Source organism: Calypte anna, chromosome W (genome assembly GCF_003957555.1).
Source record: "Calypte anna isolate BGI_N300 chromosome W, bCalAnn1_v1.p, whole genome shotgun sequence".
NCBI classification, from domain to species: domain Eukaryota; kingdom Metazoa; phylum Chordata; class Aves; order Apodiformes; family Trochilidae; genus Calypte; species Calypte anna.
The window spans coordinates 26,293,305-26,313,243 of NC_044276.1; the positions used below are offsets into that span (position 1 = coordinate 26,293,305).

Consider the following 19,939-nt stretch of genomic DNA (forward strand, 5'->3'; position numbering starts at 1 on the left):
AATGTCATTGTGGAACGCACTAACGGGTTAATTAAAAGACTCCTTAGACCACAAGATTCTAAATGGGATGAAAGACTAAAATACGGAGTTTGCACAGTCAACAATAGATGGGGAGTGAATGGTTGTCCCAGAATGAATGCTTTCTTTCCCTTATCACCCATGCAAGGTAACAACACTGATAAGAAGTCTCCCATCAAAAACCTTTTGTAGCCCAGGCAAACTGTTCTGATCAATTTGCCAAATGTTGGTAAAATGAAACTTATTTTGCAAAATCCACTGAATTCAAATACCTAGGTGGCAACTGATATGAATGATAAACAGCATAAAATTAGCACAAATTGGATTATCTGCTGTCCTGGTTTGGGCCAGGACAAAGGCAATTTTCTGTCTTGTACTTTTACTTTCAGTTAAGTCTCTTGTAAGTAGCTGCACTTGCTGAAAGTAACAGAAAATTTCTCAGACAGTGTCTGCTTCTAAGACTGATAACATTCAATGTTTATAGTTACTGCTAGAGACTGGTATGCAGAACCAAGGACACTGCTCAGTTCTGAGGAACATTTTGCCCTCTGGAAGGAGAGGAGTAAAAAGGTCCCACCTGCAGCCCTCCTTTGGGGAGGAACGAACAAGATAGATGGCCAAAACTGACCAGAGTATTCCATCCCATACACCTCATTAATGGGATGAGGTTCAACACGGCCAAGTGCCGGGCCCTGCACTTTGGCCACAACAACCCCATGCAGCGCTACAGGCTCGGGACAGAGTGGCTGGAGAGCAGCCAGGCAGAAAGGGACCTGGGAGTCTGGATTGACAGGAAGCTGAACATGAGCCAGCAGTGTGCCCAGGTGGCCAAGAAGGCCAATGGCATCCTGGCCTGTATCAGGAACAGCGTCGCCAGCAGGTCCAAGGAAGTGATTCTGCCCCTGTATTCAGCCCTGGTGAGGCCACACCTTGAGTACTGTGTCCAGTTCTGGGCCCCTCAGTTTAGGAAAGATATCGAGGTCCTGGAGCAGGTCCAAAGGAGGGCAACCAGGCTGGTGAAAGGACTCGAGCATAGACCCTATGAGGAGAGGCTGAGGGAACTGGGGCTGTTCAGCCTGAAGAAGAGGCGGGTCAGGGGAGACCTCATCACTCTCTACAACTACTGGAAAGGAGTTATTGGGGGAAAGGGGGGAGGAACATAGTATCAATTTTCCTGTATATTTGTATATATTTAGTAATTTTTCCTATGTATCATTACTGTTTCATTAAAGCTCTGTAGTTTAGTTTCCAACCCATAAGTCTTTCTCCCTTATTCCCTCTCCTTTATTTAACAGGGAGGAGAGGGGGATTAATAGAGAGCATCTCTCATTTGGTTTAATTGCCGGGCCAGTGTTAAACTGTGACATCTGCATAGAATGAGAATTAGAGTCTCTTTTCCCTGTGTTTCCTATAGACCAATGTTTTCTTCCTATTGTTTGTGAAATTAGGTTTTGTGTATTAGGATGGAATGGGATTGGATTAATGGGATTGCAGATCTCGGCAATCTTAGGAGATCAAAATGCCCCTGTGTACAGTCTCAGAATTGGCTACTCTGATACTGACACTGGAAGAAATTACTTATTGACAGCTGGAAGGCTGGCCACCTTTTAGCCTAAGCAAAATAATTTATAACATCATGATTCTGTTTATGATTGCTCCTAGATTGTTGTTACCTGTAATACATGTTATTGATGATGTAATACCTGGTGTAACTGGTATGTCAAGGAAATGGAGCTATATTATATTTGTGATTATTTTATTTTATTATTATTATTAATTTCCGTTTATAATCAACATTCGCTCCTTCTGAATTAACTGTTAGGATTCCATAAAATTTCAATATTTTTCCTTTCTTTCAGTACATGTTGAAAATGTCTCCATGTGGGAGAAATGCTTTGAAATGCCTATATTCTATTCATTGTTAATGTGTAACCTTGCAAATATGTTTCTCTGCTACTTCTAAACTTTACATTTCTGTAACCCCCCGAAAAAAGTATAGATACACTGTTTTGAGAGAACTTAATCTGAGACAGACGCTTGTGAAATGGACTCAAAAATATCCCGAAAACACACTCCCCTGGCCTCAAAAGCCACGGGGTGAGATGTGGTACATGTGTGGTAAAAGAGACTGTTTTCCCCCCACGTTAAATTTATTGACTTTTGAGCCAGGAAAGAACCTGAACATATAGTGGGGGAGCTGCATGGCTCAGTGGAACACTGCCTTTGGGTGGTAATGTTGCCAGGCAGGGGCAGTTCCCGGTCCCTCCCTTAGTGAAAAACTTGGAGATGGAAATGACTTGTGATTCAGTGACCTGCCGAGAGCAGATTCCAAAAAAGAGCCACGAAAGCAGCCACAAAATAACCAACACAAAATGGGATATGAATACGAATGCTGACTTAAGAGCCATGGGGTGAAATGTAATGTGGATACATCGAAAAAAAAATCTTGAATTGACAAAACCTCTTGAATTGACAAAACCCCGGATCCGCCGGCATAGTTTACTTTGTTTAAAATGTATTGAACTTATTTCCATCAGCAAAATCTCATCAACAGACAATCCTCCTTTGTCAGGACTAAAAAGATAAAATGCTAACAAGCCGCCAGACAGATAATGCAAATTGGTAGCAAATACAAGAATTCCAGGAAACCTGAATACAAAGGGAAGACCTACATTTACCAATTTGCAACCTCTGGCAATAATTGATGAGAAGAAGGTAGTTTTTTACTATAAAAATTCCGAGGAAAAGGGAAAATCAGAAGCGAGAGAAGCAAACAGAAGTGGACAGAGAGGCAAGCCCCCAGTGAGTGAGGAGGGAGGAACAGTGACACCGAGTGGGAAGGAACAGTGAAAAACTGTATCAATTGTTGCACTGTATATGCATCTTTTACAGAAAAATACTTACATATATCTGGATCTTTACTTTTCTTTGTTTTGTTACTAAGACTTATCTCAAATCTGTTAATATCAGATGAAAGATCACTAGGGGAAAAAGACAGAAAGCCTCAATTATTATGATACTTGGGGAACTTTAAAACTTATTCTAAAGTTATTCCTATCCTGAGTTCTCATGATCAGCCAAAGACAATTAACAAAGATACTTAGATGCATACAAAAAAATCTGACCATGCATTTGTGGCTGAAAGGTGGCTTCTATATAAGCATGCATACAGTATTTTTAAAAAACATATGCAAAACAATACAGCATAAGGAATCTTATATGCAATACAACTTTCAAGTGAATATAATAAGATTAAGACTTACTCAAAGACAAATTCTTCTGACCATACAGGGTTCTGCCCTTCCCTGATATGTGTTTTTGCTACCTGGACACTGTTCAGGTAGATGTTACAATATGGATTAGTAAAATGTTTTACTGGGAGTGTATGAGCTTCTTCTACATGCAAAATAAGACTGCTGACCTAAAAAAAATAGAAAAAAATATTTATTTTTTAAAAAACGAAAGAATGAAACTTCCCATGTGAAGGCTTAATGTTAAGGTATAAATAAGAAATACAAAATATAATTTCCTGATAGAATAGGGAACTGGAATAATGAAAGATTTTAAGAGGCACCAGTGACAAATTAAGAGCAACTCAAATAACTTGAAAATAAACCTCCAGCATTATAGTTTTACCTCATCTTATTTTTTACTTTTAAAGCCATCACAATAAGACATTAAGATTCACAAGTACTTACTTTTTTATGTATAGAAAATTATACTGAAGTAAAAACAAAAAAATCCAACAAACTTGTATTTGAGAGCCATAGACAACTCCAAACACACTGTCATACATGACAACATGAGTGAGCAGTGTGCCTTGGCTGTCAAGAGGAAAAACTGCATTCTTGCGTGTATCAAACACATCATAACCAGATGGTGAAAAGAGGTTATTATCCTGCTGTACTTAGCATTGGTAAGGCCTCACCTTGATTATCCCACTGTATTTAGCATTGAGGTACTGTGTGCAGTTCTGGGCCCCACAATTTAAGGATGTGGAGGTCCTTAAATGCATCCAGAGGAAGGCAACAAAGCTGGTGAAAGGGCTGGAAGGCATGCCCTGTGAGGAGTAGCTAAGAACTCTGGATTTGTCTGGTTTGGAGAAAAGGAGCCTGAGGGGCGACCTCATTGCTCTCTACAGCTTCCTGAGGAGGGGAAGTGGAGAAGGAGGTGCTGATCTCTTCTCCCAGGGATGAGTGAGATTGGTTGAATGCTGTGTCGGGGGAGGTTCAGACTTGACATTAGGAAGCATTTCTTTACCAAGAGGGTGGTCAAACACTGGAATAAGCTTCCTAGAGAGGTGGTCAATGCCCCAAGCATCAGTCAGTGTTTCAGAGGCATTTAAAAAAAGTCCTTAATAACACGTTTTAACTTCTGGTCATCCCTAAATTGCTCAGGAAGTTGGACTAGATGATCATCATAGGTCCCTTCAAAATGAAAATATTCTACTCTACTCTAAACTACAGTAGATTACATAAAATGTCCTTGCTTAACACATTACAGTGCTTTCTCCCTGTTAAAAGGAAGATATTACTCTGTACTAAAGATTCTCAAAATAACAGCACTTGGAAACTCAATTTCCAGAAAATGACAAGTGAACTCCCTGAAATAATTTACCTTAAATACATTTTAAACAGTTTAGTATTTTACAAACTTCTGAATTGAATGTAATTCATAGCTTAATCAGATATCTACTGATATGAACTGCAGACAAATACAGGAAATATCATACTTGATTAGGTCAAAAGTCAGTTCAAAAAACCCCGAAACTGATATAATTTCTCTAAGACAATCATGGAAGTATGATTTTTGATCTTTTTTACACTTGTTGTACTTTGATCATTCATGCTTTTTTTACTTTTCACTTCTCTAAATAATCCAATACTTACCACACTTATTTACTTCGAAATTCTTTTACTCATTCCAGTCACTAATTTAAAAAAATTCTCATTTCCTTTATGCATTTAGATAGAAAATGGTCAAAAATAACAGTATCCTAAATGAGAATACCATAAATATTAAATAGCATCACTTTTCTATTCTATTCCTTCATGCAGCCTATTATATTCTTTGTTTTTGGAAGTACAGAATTAGAGAATCATAGAATTATAGAATGGTTAGGGATGGAAAGAACCTTAAAGATCATCAAGATCCAACCACCCTGCATGGGCAGGGACACCTCCCACTAGATAAGGTTGCACAAGACCTAATCCAACCGGGCCTTAACAATTTCCAGGCATGGGGCATCAACAACCTCCCTAGGCAAACTATTCCAGTGTCTTACTACCCTCATGGTAAAGAATTTTTTCCTAATATCTAACCTAAATCTCAACTGTTTCAGTTTAAAACTATTACCCCTTGTCCTGTAAATATCCTCTCAGGTGAAAAGCCCCACCCCAGCTTTTCTATAGCCCCCTTCGGGTACTGGAAGGCAGCTATAATGTCTCCGCAGAGCCTTCTCTTCTCCAGACTGAATAGCTCCGACTCTTTCAGCTTGTCTTCATAACAGGGCTGCTCTGCCCTTTGATCTTCTTTGTGGCCCTATGATCTGTTCTGTCAGTGTTCTGAAGAAGACCATACTTGGCCTCTCTTCCAGGCTGTGCTTTGTGTCTTCCCCCATGCCAGAGCACTTGGAAAGGAACTCCATCTGTAGGGCTCATTACAGCATGGCTTTCCTACTTCATCCATCAAATATAGTGAGATCTCAGTGTCTTAAACGATGTTATTCAGCAAGAGTGAGATCAGCAAAACCTGGTTCTCATATCTAATTAGTTCAGATGATCACTCTGTAGGTGCTTTGCTTTTGTGGCTCCCAATTTCTTCTTCCAGTTCATATATCTATTTACCTAATTTAGTTTGGTTCTTCCAAAGTATTTGATCATCTTTAATGGTGACAGAATAATTCTGCATTTCCTAAAAAAACCATTTTATTCCTTTTTCCATAGACTGATAAAACAACTACTTCAACATTCACAGCATTCAAAGATAAGAGATTCTTGATTCCTGTTATTCTTCAGTCATCACTGATGTAGCCATTTATGACTCATGTCCTTGACCTCTGAAAGAAATTTTGACCACAAGAGTACTCTCAAGAGACCAAAATAAATGAAGCCATAATCACAGTTCAGCATCTATTTGTCACTAAAAAAAGAATTATATTAGTTATACTAGTGTTTTGGTTACATGTGACATAAATCTGTCAAATCTGGTAAACTGTAAGAGTTAAGACAACGCAAATACTGAATTCTTGAAACTTTTACTCAAACGTAGCCAGAAATCAGTACCTAGCAAAGCATCTGCCAATTGCCTAAAACCATTTTGTTCTTTGTGTATATAGATATTATAATAAAGCGGAAGCCATTCCAGCTGATTTAACAAAGGTACTGCATAACTCCAAGAAAAAGAAAGTACATGCAGGATTTACTGTTGCTGAAAGGAAAGTTCTGAGCTATATCATCATTTTGCAACAAGGAGAAAACCTCTCCCCCTCACTGTATCTATATAGCTTCACCTGACGTAGACGTTTATTTGATGTCCCAGGAATGTTTTTTCTTAAACTGCAAAACATCTGCAGAGCCTTCATCCAGTCCTAGGACAGAAAGGCACAAAACAGTGTAACAAAAAGTCAGATTTAGCTTTCTGCAGAAAAATAGGCATGTCTAAAACAGAAAGATGATAAACATTTAAGTATCTGAAGTTCTTTCTTTAGCTTAAAAAGAACCAACTTGTATGCAATTCAAAGTATGAAAATTTGAACAGTAAAACAAAATTTGTATCTTTCTCAGTAAAAGTAAATAAAACATTTGCAAATCTTAGTTTCTCTTCTAGAAATATCAAGCATTACTAATGGATATACAGTGTGACCTTAATCAATTTTCCAGATCAGTCATGTTGAATTAAATTTAAAAAAAAGTATATAAAATAAAGGAAGACTTGGGCTTCCTTCTGTCAACAAGTCAAAATATTTTGATCATTCTCTCCTGTATTTTTATATTGCAGTCATAATTTACTCCATGTGCTTCAAACAAAAACCAAAGCAGCATTAACAAAAAAAGACTGAAAAGTATAACCTACACCCCCATTCTTGAGTGTGCTCACATGGCAAGTGCAGGACACCCAGGGGATCAGGCCCAGCCAGCATGGGTTCAGGAAAGGCAGGTCCTGCTTGACCAACCTGATCTCCCTCTATGACCAGGTGACTTGCCTAGTGGACAAGGGGAAGGCTCTGGATGCTGTCTATCTGAACTTTACTGAAGTCTTTGACACCGTCTCCCACGGCATTATCCTGGAAAAGCTGTCCGCTTATGACATAGACAGGGTGTATTGTTTCCTGGGTTAAAACCGGGCAGGATGGCCAGGCCCAGAGAGTTGTAGTCAACAGATGGCAGCTATTGACCAGCAGTGTTCCCCAGGGCATGTTCTTTTGTTCTTGTTCTTTTTTAATTGAGGCCATTGCCTGTCACACAATCAGAAAATTTTCAGACTTGTTCACCTAGAATCAGGGCATTCTTCATCCCAAGAGAGAATATCTTTCACTTCCAGCTTGGCTTCTGAGTGGGTAGAGATCCAGCAGCTGGTGTGTCTGAGAAAATGTCATGGTCTCCTAACTAAGAAGTTCCGTGGACTTCTTCATGTGATTTCAAATGGTTTGAGACTAAGCAATTGGAACCTTATTAACTTATGTATATCCCACACACAGGCTTCTTGAGTACCTTCTACATTAATCAGTCTGGCCTCCAGACATCCTCATTGAAAATCAAGCTAGCTGCATTGTCAGCCTTTGATTAAGGTAAATCCTCTTTTGCCCATTCTCTAGTTATGTGGCTTATTAGGAGGATGATGGGCTAAAAGCCCACAACCTAAGTGATGTCAAACTAATAAGCAAATTAGAGGAAGTCTTACTAGTTTAAAATGGCTTTGCAGCATTAGATAGTATAGCTCCAGAAGTTTACTTCAATAAATTATTACTTTAGGAAAGTAATTTCCCACTGCTGGATTCACTTGAAGAGTACTGTCACGGTTTAATGTGGACAGTACCCAAACCAGGACAACACATATAAAATACATATACCTAGAGAAGATTCTTTCCTTGATGTTGGATGGAAAACAAGATTAAAAGATGAAACATCACTAAGTTATGATAATATGCTTTTAGAGGGTTTTTTGAATATTTTGGTACCTAGATTACAAAGATCCTCCTCAGTGAAAGGATCTGCTTGGCTTTGAAAGACTTCTAGTTTTAGTTGAATGCTTTAGGGAGTTACTAATATACTCCTAGGCTCAAATTCTGTCCAAGTTAGTATTTCCTGAAAGTTGATAAACTTCTTGGGAGTTCAAACTGTATATAATGCAAGATAATAAGGATGCATAAATGAAGGTGGTAACTGCCCCAGATTGTTTACCGCAAGATCTACTGCAGAGGGCCATAAATAAGAAGCAGGGAAAAAAGGAATAACTTTCTGTGGGCTTTTTAATTCTTGTACTGGTTTATTTATTATGGACACTGGAAGAAGTCTTTAAATATATGAAAACTAAGGAGGATTATTGTATGGAACAGTCAGAGGTGGCTGAAAAGCATCAAATGGCATTGAATTCAAATCGAAACACAGGAAGTATAAATTCATGCAAGATAACGATATGATTTAGGAGCATTTATTGGGGCAGAGAGAACATCTGCTTTTCTTCTTTATAACTTTTCTAAAACCAATTTTTCTTCAGGGTGAAAAACTGGAGGTTGAAGAAGTGCTACTTGTTTAAATGCATCTCTTAAACATTTTTCATTGAACTTTTTTTATAATAAACTATTTCTTTCAATGCTCTGAAGGTATCTGCTTTAAATCTGATACTAGTATTAGACAAGAACTTCAAAAAAATAATCCTTGGTGTTGTTTCTCTTGATATTCTTCTCTTGCTGTTTTAGTGATTGTAAGTGGAATTTAAAAAATGGATAAAATAAAGCCAAACTGTTCTGTTTGCAGAGTACTGATTACAGTTATAGTCACGTAAATTATAGACTAAGTCTTTTCATACAAATGTAAGAATCTGAAGGATAGGAAGGAAATCATAACAATGATGGTAATTATTATTTAATTAATATTATATAACAAAATATAAATAAAACATACGATTGCTATATAATTAAATTATAACAATGAAATATAATATTGTAGTCATAATATAAAGAATTCTAAATTCTAATATAAAGACTTATAATAATAATGAAATATTACTTTCCCACGGACTTCAGTAAAGCATGTAAACTTTTGTGATCTGTTAATTCCATGCATAAGATAAACAGGTGACTACTGGAGTACTATCTACCTGTTCATGTAAAAATTGGCAGTCTGTTTGGGGGGAAGGGCAATACTATTAACTGCAAATAATGAAATCTGAAACAAAATATATCCTTACTAGCCTGTGGCATCACCATCCTGAACATGCTCTATTTAATCTCATCTCAGAAGCTAACCGGCATTGGGCCCAGCTATTACTTGGAAGGGAGACTTCTTGGGAATACCGAGTCCAGATGCTGAAGGCTGCTAGCAAAGGGCCATGAAGATGACAAAGGGATTAGAGAATCGGGGGAACTACAGGCCTGTTAGTCAAGTGTGACTGAGTTGCCTTTCTCACATTGTTAACTTTTGGCCTGTATCTTGTCGTCAATCAAATGGGAGATATGGAAAAAAGGCAGTCAATCAAATGTAAATTGTGACAGTGCTGGGGTGGTGCCGCTTGTCTGGAAAAACGGCAGGCTTATGCTGGCCAAAGTTTTATTTTTCAAAATAAGCAGGGCTTGTTTGGAAAAACAGCGGCGGGGTAGGAGGCGGCCATAAGGTGCTGGAAGGAAGGTGGTGGCACTAATTCATCCCTGTCTGCCTGTTGGTGAGTGACTTTTAGAGAATTAGACTCCATTTCTACAATTTTTAATCAGCAAACATTAACTGCTAGAGAGCTAATAATTAAACTATAAAAATGTAAAACAAAAATATCCCTTATTTTTAATATAAAATCAAGGCATAAGACTACAAACAATGACCAATTTATGGACAGGACAAATAACTGCATACTTGCATTAGTATTTTAGTTCATATCAGGAATGTGGTCTTGAAGCAAAACTCCCACTTACTATGCTCTGGTTCATTACATGGAACAGTGTTGGAGAGCAAAAATTTTTTTTTTTTTTTTTTTTTTTTTTTTTTAAACTGAACTACTCCAAAATATATTCTCCAGAAATATCTAATAGAAGTTCAGTCCATGGGACCAGACTAGAACTTGTCCAAAGTAAAATCCCTAAAGCAGGCAATATAGCACCAACTATTTCCCTTATTGCATGCTAATATTTGCTAATGTAGACCTAGTCACCATCTGTGGTAAACTTGATTTCTATTAGAGAAGGATAATATTATTAAGCGCTATAAAACAAAATAATATATTTACCAAAAGCTCTCACCTGTGCTTGTTCTGGAGTTTCTCCTGCAAAGTAAAAGATGTAATGCTCTTCACTGAAGTGCTGAACTACTATCTGAAAACAGTTTGGCCTTAAAAACAAACAAATCAAAAATGTAGCATCACCACACTAGGAAACAGGAAAAAAAAACCCATAAAGAAAAGTTTCTACATGCTTCTAAAGTGCATTTTGGTTTGAATGAATTATGTTATTTCATGAAAACTGCACTGCAGGTTGGTTTCAGAATATTTAGGAAACTTGGAACAGTTTGCATTAAATATGCATATACACTGACTTGCAGTTGAGGCATAATACACCTGATAACATAAGACACCTGTTAATGAGGACTATTCCCCACAAACGTTTTAAATGATGCACAGCTTCAGCATTAGTTCCCAACCAGTTAATCGCGCATTATAGATTTGCTGATTTAGGAGTTCAGGAAACGATATTAACATAAGGAACTCCTCACCCGAAAGTGTTCCACAGCTCTCACGGCCAATAAAGCATGTATTAATCACTGAATAAGTGTGGTTAAAACTTTGAAAGCTTTAAATGCAATTAGAACATCTTCGCCATTTTATGTATCTAAACTCATTTGTCAAGAAGTACAAAAAGTATTTTGTACTGTTACATTACAAAGGAAGAAAAGAAGGTTATCAGAAGTAGTTAGCATGGATTCACCAAGGGGAAATCATGCTCGACTAATTTGATAGCCTTCTATGATGTTATGACTGAATGGGTGGATGCAGGGAGAGCAGTGGATGCTGTCTACCTTGACTTTAGCAAGGCTGTTGACACTGTCTCCCATAACATCCTCGTGGGCAAGCTCAGAAGAGTGAACGGTGAGATGGATTGAGACCTGCTTATACAATAGAGCTCAGAGGGTTGTGATCAACGGTGCAGAGTCCAGTTGTAGATCTGCGACTAGTGGTGTTCTCCAGGGGTCAGTACTGGGTCCAGTCTTATTCAATATAGAATCAACGACCCCGTAGAGGGGACAGAGTGTATCCTCAGCAAGTTTGCTGATGATACAAAGCTGGGGGGATTGGCTGATACACCAGAGGGCTGTGTGGCCATTCAGCAAGATCTGGACAGACTGGAGAGCTGGGCAAAGGGGAACCTAATAAGGTTCAACAAGAGTAAGTGTAGAGTCCTGCATCTGGGGAGGAATAACACCATGCACCAGTACAGATTAAGGGTTGCCCTGCTGGAAAGCAGTTTCATGGAGAAGGACCTTGGAGTCCTGGTGGACAATAAGTTGTCCATGGGACAGCAATGTGCCCCTGTGGCCAAGAAAGCCGATGGTATCCGAGGGTTCATTAAGAAGAGTGTGTCCAGCAGATCGAGGGAAGTTCTCCTCCCCCCTCTACTCTGCCCTGGTGAGACCACATCTGGAATACTGCATCCAATTCTGGGCTCCCCAGTTCAAGAAGGTCAGGGATATACTAGAGAGAGTCCAACGGAGAGCTACGAGGATGATCAGAGGACTGGAACATGTGTCTTATGAGGAACGGTTGAGAGACCTGGGGCTGTTTAGTCTGCAGAAGAGAAGACTGAGAGGGGATCTTATTAATGTTTACAAATATCTGAAGGGTGGGTGTCAAGAAGAAGGGGCCAGTCTCTTTTCAGTAGAGCCCCGTGATAGGATGAGGGACAATGGGCACAAACTGGAACACAGGAAGTTCACCTCAACATGAGGAAAAACTTTTTTACTATCAGGGTGACAGAGCACTGGAACAGGCTGCCCAGAGAGGTTGTGGAGTCTCCTTCTCTGGAGACTTTCAAGACCCGTGTGGATGTGTTTCTGTTCACCTGCCCTAGGTGATCCTGCTTTGGCAGGGGGGTTGGACTCAATGATCTCCAGAGGTCCCTTCTAACCCCTACCATTCTGTGATTCTATGATTACAAGATGAAGCGCACACTTGATTCATGACCTTCTGCATTATATTCAATGGAATTTGACTCTTCCAAGCACAGGGTTACATGAAGGGGATTTTACTTTGCTTGCAAATGATGTTTCGGTCTTCCCTTCCCTCCATCGTCGGAGGTATGTGGAGATTTTATAAAATTTGACAAATTTGGGGAACAAGATTTCTAGTCCCAATCCGCTGCTAGAGCACCCCCCGTCTACTTCTGAATACTCAACTGATGAGGGGGAATAAGATTCCTTTGAAATACCATACAAGAAAAAGGTGCGGCTTGCTTCCAAAAGAGGGAAACGCCGCCCCTCTACTTTGAAAAATAAAATGCAGCCACAAGCGTCAAATACACAATCACACACCCCTACTCTGGCTGCTAATTCGCCAGAGGGAGAAGCGGCGAAATTAACCAATTTGGTCAGCACCTTTCTAGAATCTGGTGCTAAGAGAACGAATCAATTGGAAAAGAAGCTCCATCAGCTCTCTGTAATGATCGAGAGGGCCTCTACTCAATCTTCCTCCTACCATATTTTTCTGATATTCAGAAGAGGAGGAAAGAATTATACAACACAAACGCCTGCGTCCTGTTATAAGAACAGAGCATACGCATGAACAAGATAAAGGATGGGAGCAAATAACGCACAAAGAAATTCCATATTCTCCTTTAGAATTGGCACATGTGAAAAAGCAATTTGGTAGATTGCCTTCTGAAACAGATACTGAAGATGTAATAAGGGTCTCATCCTCTGGAGGAGATCATATTTTACTATCAGAAAAAGAAGCCTCAGGCTATTGGGGGCCAGGAGCTATGTTAATTACAGGAAACCACAGAACTCCCTGGTCCATGGCTACACGAGCTGCTTATAACGTTGGCCTAATTGACCCCATAGCAAGGGAGGAACACCATGTATTGAGTGGAAATCTCCCCCAGCTGATGGACAATGTGCATAAAGCTAGTGTAATTCAAATGATTCATGACCATGTCCTTATTGTTAACCAGGACAGCCCTCTGATGCTAAGGGTAAAACCATAAAGGATGGGATGGATATTCTTATCTGAGGGCTGCCTGGAGAACTGAAAAACCTAGCAATACAAATTAAATCTAGAATTGAAAATTCACTAATGGGCACAGGTCCGATTTGGTCAAGGAATCAACCGAATATGGATGGAAATCCGAGGTGCCAGAAGCTGATTACTTCAAGGAAACCTCTGTAAAGGTCCTTCAGGCCCCGTCAAATGACAGTCAAAAACTTTCTTATGCAGGTGTCATTGCCATGCCTCCCTGGATTCCCCCTCAACAGCAGGAGAAGCCACGGGGTGAATGGACAGTTGCAAATAAAGGGGGCAGGCAGAGAAATAATACTCACCAAAATAAAACCCCCCAAGACAGAAACAATTTTCCGTGGGGTGAACTGGGCCCTTTTGCAAAGCTTAAGGAGGAAGCTAGGCGAAAAGGCATTCCACCTTTGCTTTTGAGCCATAATTTTACATATGGTCATCTAAAAACTTTAATAGAGGAATGGCCCACAAGGTCAAATTCAGGGGAGAGATCTAGCAATTCACAGAATTTGTGAAACTAAAAAGCCCTCTCTCTGCAAATAAAAAGAAAACAAAAAAATGGCAGAGAGAGTAAAAAGGTTGTAATTAAAAATATAAGAGGAATTTTGTCTCAGCTACATTTCTTCACAAACAGCTTTTCCAAGCAGGTACACTCATGAATCTTCTTCTACCCACACTTTTAGTGCTACTTATTATCCAACTCCATTTTAACCCACAGTACAGTGGTTTTTTTTTTTTTAGAAGCTGCTAAACAGACAGACAGTCTCCATTAACCAAAATGTTCTTCGTTTACAGTCTAGACCAAAGCTTCCTGCAAAACTGCCAACTTACATGAGGAACATGTAGGTAATTTTTTTTTAAAAAGTTCTCTCATACCTATGGCTCCTCATTCCAGTAGTTGCATAGATTTTTCAAAATGAATGAGAAGTGTATAAAAATCAGATGGTGCAAGAACACCAGATCTTTTCAGCTTAAGAAATGCCACTAATTTTAAACATCTATCTTCACATTATCCCAGTGAAAAGACTTAAATTTCATTAAATACTTTTAATAAATATTAAGATGCATGGAATAAACAGAGCTCCTCTTTAATGCAACTTTTCATCCGTTTTAAAAAAAACAACAAAACAACCAAACATTTCTAGGAGTAAATTCATATTTTTCTACTATATCGCACAGGACTGCACCTTTTTTCTGTTTTGTTTTTTTTTAAATTAACAGTTAAGAAAAAAAAGATGTGGCGTGTTTCATTTCAGTGATTCATTTCATATTATATTAGAAAGTGTTTTGATTCTCAATTTTTTTGCCCATAATCACATCACTTGCAGGTGACACATTTTGAATAATCAAAAAAAGTACAGTAAATGAAACGGAAAATTATCTCGATCAACTTCTCTTGCAAAAATAATTGGTAAAATGTTCACTTACATGAACTTACTGTTCTAATGTCAGTTCTAATCTAATTCTTAAATCAGACCAGCCTGGCTGAACAGAGAGATTTTGCTGGAACTCAGGAAAAAAAGGAGAGTTTATGGCCTTTGGAAGAAGGGACAGGCCACTCAAGGGGACTACAAAGACATCATGAGGATATGCAGGGAAAAAATTATAAGGACCACAGTACTTCATCTGGCTACTGTTGTATAAAGCAATAAAAATGCTTCTATAAATACATTATCAACAAAAAGAGGACAAAGGAGAATCCCTTTCCTTTATTGGATGTAGGGGGAAACATGGTGACAAAGGATAAGGAGAAAGCTGAGGTACTTATGCCTTCTTTGCCTCGGTCGTTAGTAGCAAGACCAGTTGTTCTCTGGGTACCAAGCCCCCTGAGCTCTAAGACAGGGACAGGAAGCAGAATGGAGCCCCCATAATCGAAGAGGAGAGATGGTTAGCAACCTGCTGCACCATTTATACATACACAAGCCTATGGGGCCAGATAGGATCCACCCAAGGGTACTGAGGGAGCTGGCAGAAGTGCTCACCAAGCCACTCTCCATCATCTATCAACAGTCTGGCTAACCAGGGAGGTACCAGTTGACTGGAGATTGGCAAATGTGACCCTCATCTACAAGAAGGACCGGAAGGAGGATGTGGGGAACTACAGGCCTGTTAGTCTGACCTCAGTGCTGGGAAAGGTTATGGAGCGGATCATCTTGAGTGCCATCACGTGGCACATGCAGGACAACCAGGTGATCAGGACCAGACAGCATGGGTTCATGAAAGACAGGTCCTGCTTGACTAACCTGATCTTCTAAAGCAAGGTGATTCACTTAGTGGAGGAGGGAAAGGCTGTGGATGTTGTCTACCTAGACCTTAGTAAAGCCTTAGACATGGTTTCCCATAACACTCTCTTGGAGAAACTGGCTGCTCATGTCTTGGATGGGTGTACTCTCAGCTGGGTAAAAAAACTACTGGCTGGATGGCTGGGCCCAAAGAGTTGTGGTGAATAAAGTTAAAGCCAGATGAATGGAGTTAAAGCCAGCTGGCGGCCGGTTGGTCACAAGTGGTGTTCTCCAGGGCTCAGTGCTGGGGCCAGTTGTGTTTAATATCTTTATCGATGATCTGGATGAGGGGATAGAGTGCACCCTCAGGAAATGTGCAGATGGCACCAAGTTGGAAGGGAGTGTTGATCTACCTGACACTGCTGGATTTCCTTGAAGAGTTCTGTCATAGAGCTCCTGGAACGTTTCCAGAGGACAGCCAGACAGCCACTAAAATTATCAGAGGGCTGGAGCACCTCTGCTATAAAGACAGGCTAAAGAAGATGGGGTTATTCAGCCTGGAGAAAAGGAGGCTCCCAGATGACCTTATGTCAATCTTCCAATATCTGAAAGAGGGAACCTACAAGAAAACTGGGGTAGGGCTTTTTTCTAGGGGTGTAGTGAGGGGACAAGGGGAAATGGTTTCAAACTTGAAGAGGGGAGATTTAGGTTAGACATTAGGAAGAAACTCTTCAATTTGAGGGTGGTAAGACACTGGAACAGGTTGCCCAAGGAAGTTGTGGATGCCCCATCCCTGGAACTGGTCAAGGAGTGATTTTGAGCAACCTGGTCTAGTGGGAGGTGTCCCTGCCCATGCAGGGCAGCTGGAATCAGATGATCTTTAAGGTCCCTTCCAACCCTAGCCATTCTGTCATTCTATATAAAAAAAAAAAAACTGAAAAGGACCTTCCAACACTGAGGGGATCCTGTCCATGATGCCAATAAAAATGTTACATCCTGCCTTACAGATAGAGGGGGAAAATAACAGATAAATGATTATAGATAGATGATATGGTTATACATATGCATCTGATACATAGATTGCCCAGTGAAGTTGTGGATGCCTCTTCCCTGGCGGTGTTCAAGCCCAAGTTGGATGAGGCTTTGAGCAACCTAATCTAGTTAAGAGGCACCCCTGCCCATGGCAGGGTGGTTTGAATAGATGATCTCTAAGGTCACTTCCAACATAGGCCATTCTCTGATTCCATGAATCCCCTTGGTTGGATTAAAGTTAAATGATGCTCAAAGTCCATATTTAAACATTAGCTTTAAGTAGAACTATAGAAGGAATAATTCATAAAGGCTGATATTATATATACTCAGATTGTGCAATCATAAAGGCTAATACTTTGATTATGAATGTCACAATGTATGTATAGTCCTATGAGGAGAGGATGAGGGCACTAGGGTTATTTAGCCTGGAGAAGGGAGGTTTAGGGGAGACCTTATTGCTCTCTATATCTACCTAAAAGGAGGTTGTAGTGCAGTGAGTGTGGGTCTCTTAAGTGGTAAGATGAGAGGAAGTGGCCTTAAGTTTGCCTTAAGTTGCGTCGGGAGGTTCAGACTGAATATTAGGAAAAATTTTTTTATTGAAAGGGTTGTCAGGCACTGGAACAGGCTGCCCAAGAGAGTGGTGGAATAACCATCCCTGGAAGTATTTAAAAGGCACGTAGATGTGGTGCTTGGGGATATGGTTTAGTGTCGGACATGGCAGTGCTAGGTTAACAATGGGATTTGATGACCTTAAAGGTCTTTTCTAAGCAAAACGATTCTATGATTCTTAAAAGAAAATAACATAATTTATCTAACTAATTATCTTTCTAATTCCTATCAACAAAAGAATGCATATCTTTTGAAAAAATTCTTGATCTTAGCAATTCTTTGTTCAATAGGATTACTCTCTCAATGTCGTTGCTTTGTAATCTTTTTAGTGCTGTAATATAAATGTGGAACAACTAATATACAATACTGAAAAATGACGATGCAAAATGCAAAATAATTTTTACATCATATTGCATGAGAAAATCTTAAGACTAAGGTCTAAAATTCCTTACCAGAAGTTGCTTATGAACAGCTGCTAGTAATCAAGTTGCAATGGCTTAACAAGTTACTGTTCATCAGTTAAATCTGTCAACATATGCTCTTGCAATCTACATCAACTATGGAATAAAGTACAATATGAACCAAACGTCACAATGATTTAATTTCAGAATCAGCAGAAACTAAAAAATCCACATGTGGACAGTTACCATGGCTCAGGTGTCAAAAAGCAATTTTATTGTGCCAGGCCAATTTGTTCATTAGTGACATACTGTCTGTATCTTGTATATGTCTCCAACTAGTAGTTAATTGTCCTGCTGTATGTTTGAGAATTAAAAGCCAGTGCCCTACCTGCCAAATAAACTGTCATGTACTCCATAGACTGAACACACACTAAGGTCTATTAATCCTTTAGGCTTTGTGGCTCGTTTTTCACTTTCAAAATAAATAAGCTGGGCATCATTTCCCTCCAATATAAAGTACAAGTTTTTCCATCTTTTTCCTTTACCTGTAAGGAAAGCAAGTAAGAAGTTACAATACTGTTCTAAAGAAAATGTAAATTTTGTAAATTAAGAAAAAACAGGGCAGTAAGGTTTTTGTCAAAATACAAACAGATCAATGTACAGTTAATCATGTTTAAGCAGTAACATCAGTATACTTACTCATTTTTTTTGCAGCATGTAGATAAAACTAGACCCTCTTCACAGATTCACATACAATTTTAGATGGTTCTCTAAACATTTTTATTAATCTCACCAGGATTAAGCTCGGTTCATCAGTGGAAAGACTTTCTATATAAGTTTGCAGATAATGTGTGATGCTGTAAGTGAGCCAATTCATTATGGAAATTTTAATTAAGAAATATATTTCTCTTGACATAAGAAAATTATTCCTGAACTCCAATCAACTGATCAGCATAATAGATTGCATCACAATATCTTAAATCAGAATGACTGAAGAACAGAAAGGGGAATACAATATATACAAACTTGGATCACAGCCATGTCCCAAACATACTTATATCCAAAAATCTGACCAGTTACACATAAAAAAAAAAAAAAAAAGAAAATAAAAAAAACGAATGCCAAGGTTTGTTGGAAGACACATTAGATGTATCAGTAAAATGTTTATTTAACCACTGACTAAACGAAAAATAAGTCACTCAATGTTTAATGTCCTCTGAATTGCAACTTATAAGGAACATTCTGCCACTAATTCATATATAAAACACATTACCTTTTAGAAAAACATTCAGCCTTAATTTTTACCTTGATCATCATAGATACACCAGAGTCGTTCGTAAACAAGCACTAGTACTCGTTGTTTTATAAAACTAACTTTAGCATCCGGTTATTATACCCAATTAGATGGACGATTTTATTAAAATTCTGTACTGTATGCAGATATGTGCATCTTTCCATACTTACTCAGTACTCCTGCTTGCACATTTAAAGTATCTCATCCCTTTTAGGTAAAGATTTTTACTGATTCTTCACCCTACCACATATCCCTCTATACCTTCTCTCAGAATTATCACTCTCAAGAGAAGAGGTGCTTTCCTTGCTTTATTCAGAGGATCTAGTTTTTATTTCCTTTGAATGCATCTTTTAAACTTGGCTATATTTAAATGCTTACCTCCTTTCTCACTTTTGTTTGCTATGCAGATAACTATCTGTTACTTTTTGTAATATGTAGAAATGTTATTCCTTTTTTTTTTTTAAATCAACTTTGGCAGAAACAGAAAAACTAAAATCATGATACTTGGAAAGGAGCTAGTTTCCTCAGAACTTCAAAATTTTGCTCAATGGTAATTCTTTAGAGATCTATCAAGAAGAGTCAGGCAGCTTTCAATTCAATTATTCTATGCTATGTTGACAATGACAATGTTAGGACCTTAAAAAAGTCTCAATATACCCTTTACACTAGAATATACATTTTAAATTAAACGTATTACATAACCTGGAATAACAAAATTAAACCAGCTCTGGTCTGCAATGAATGTACTGATTTTCATTACTCTATTTCTCTTTAACTCGTGATCAGCTAAAATTTAAGCAAATTGTGTATTAAATATGAATGCATTTTAAGGAAATGTACTACATTTAATGAATTTGAATGTTACATTTGATAAAAGGTGCTTAGCTTTTGTGCTGTTTTCTGATTTTTCAGCAATAAGTGCCAATCAACATGTT

General features: G+C 38.7%; 1 protein-coding gene across 1 annotated transcript in view; it reads right to left on the reverse strand.

Moving 5' to 3' along the window:
• The window catches only part of LOC103536996 (ras GTPase-activating protein 1), a 168,049-nt gene that overhangs the window by 41,621 nt on the left and 106,489 nt on the right, over positions 1-19,939 (reverse strand). Inside the window, exons 11-15 of the mRNA XM_030468314.1 lie at positions 18,099-18,255; positions 10,469-10,556; positions 6,530-6,607; positions 3,282-3,439; positions 2,923-2,999 (exon numbers count right to left, since the gene is read on the reverse strand). Coding sequence (XP_030324174.1) covers positions 2,923-2,999; positions 3,282-3,439; positions 6,530-6,607; positions 10,469-10,556; positions 18,099-18,255 — 558 coding nt within the window. The remainder of the gene's footprint in view (positions 1-2,922; positions 3,000-3,281; positions 3,440-6,529; positions 6,608-10,468; positions 10,557-18,098; positions 18,256-19,939) is intronic.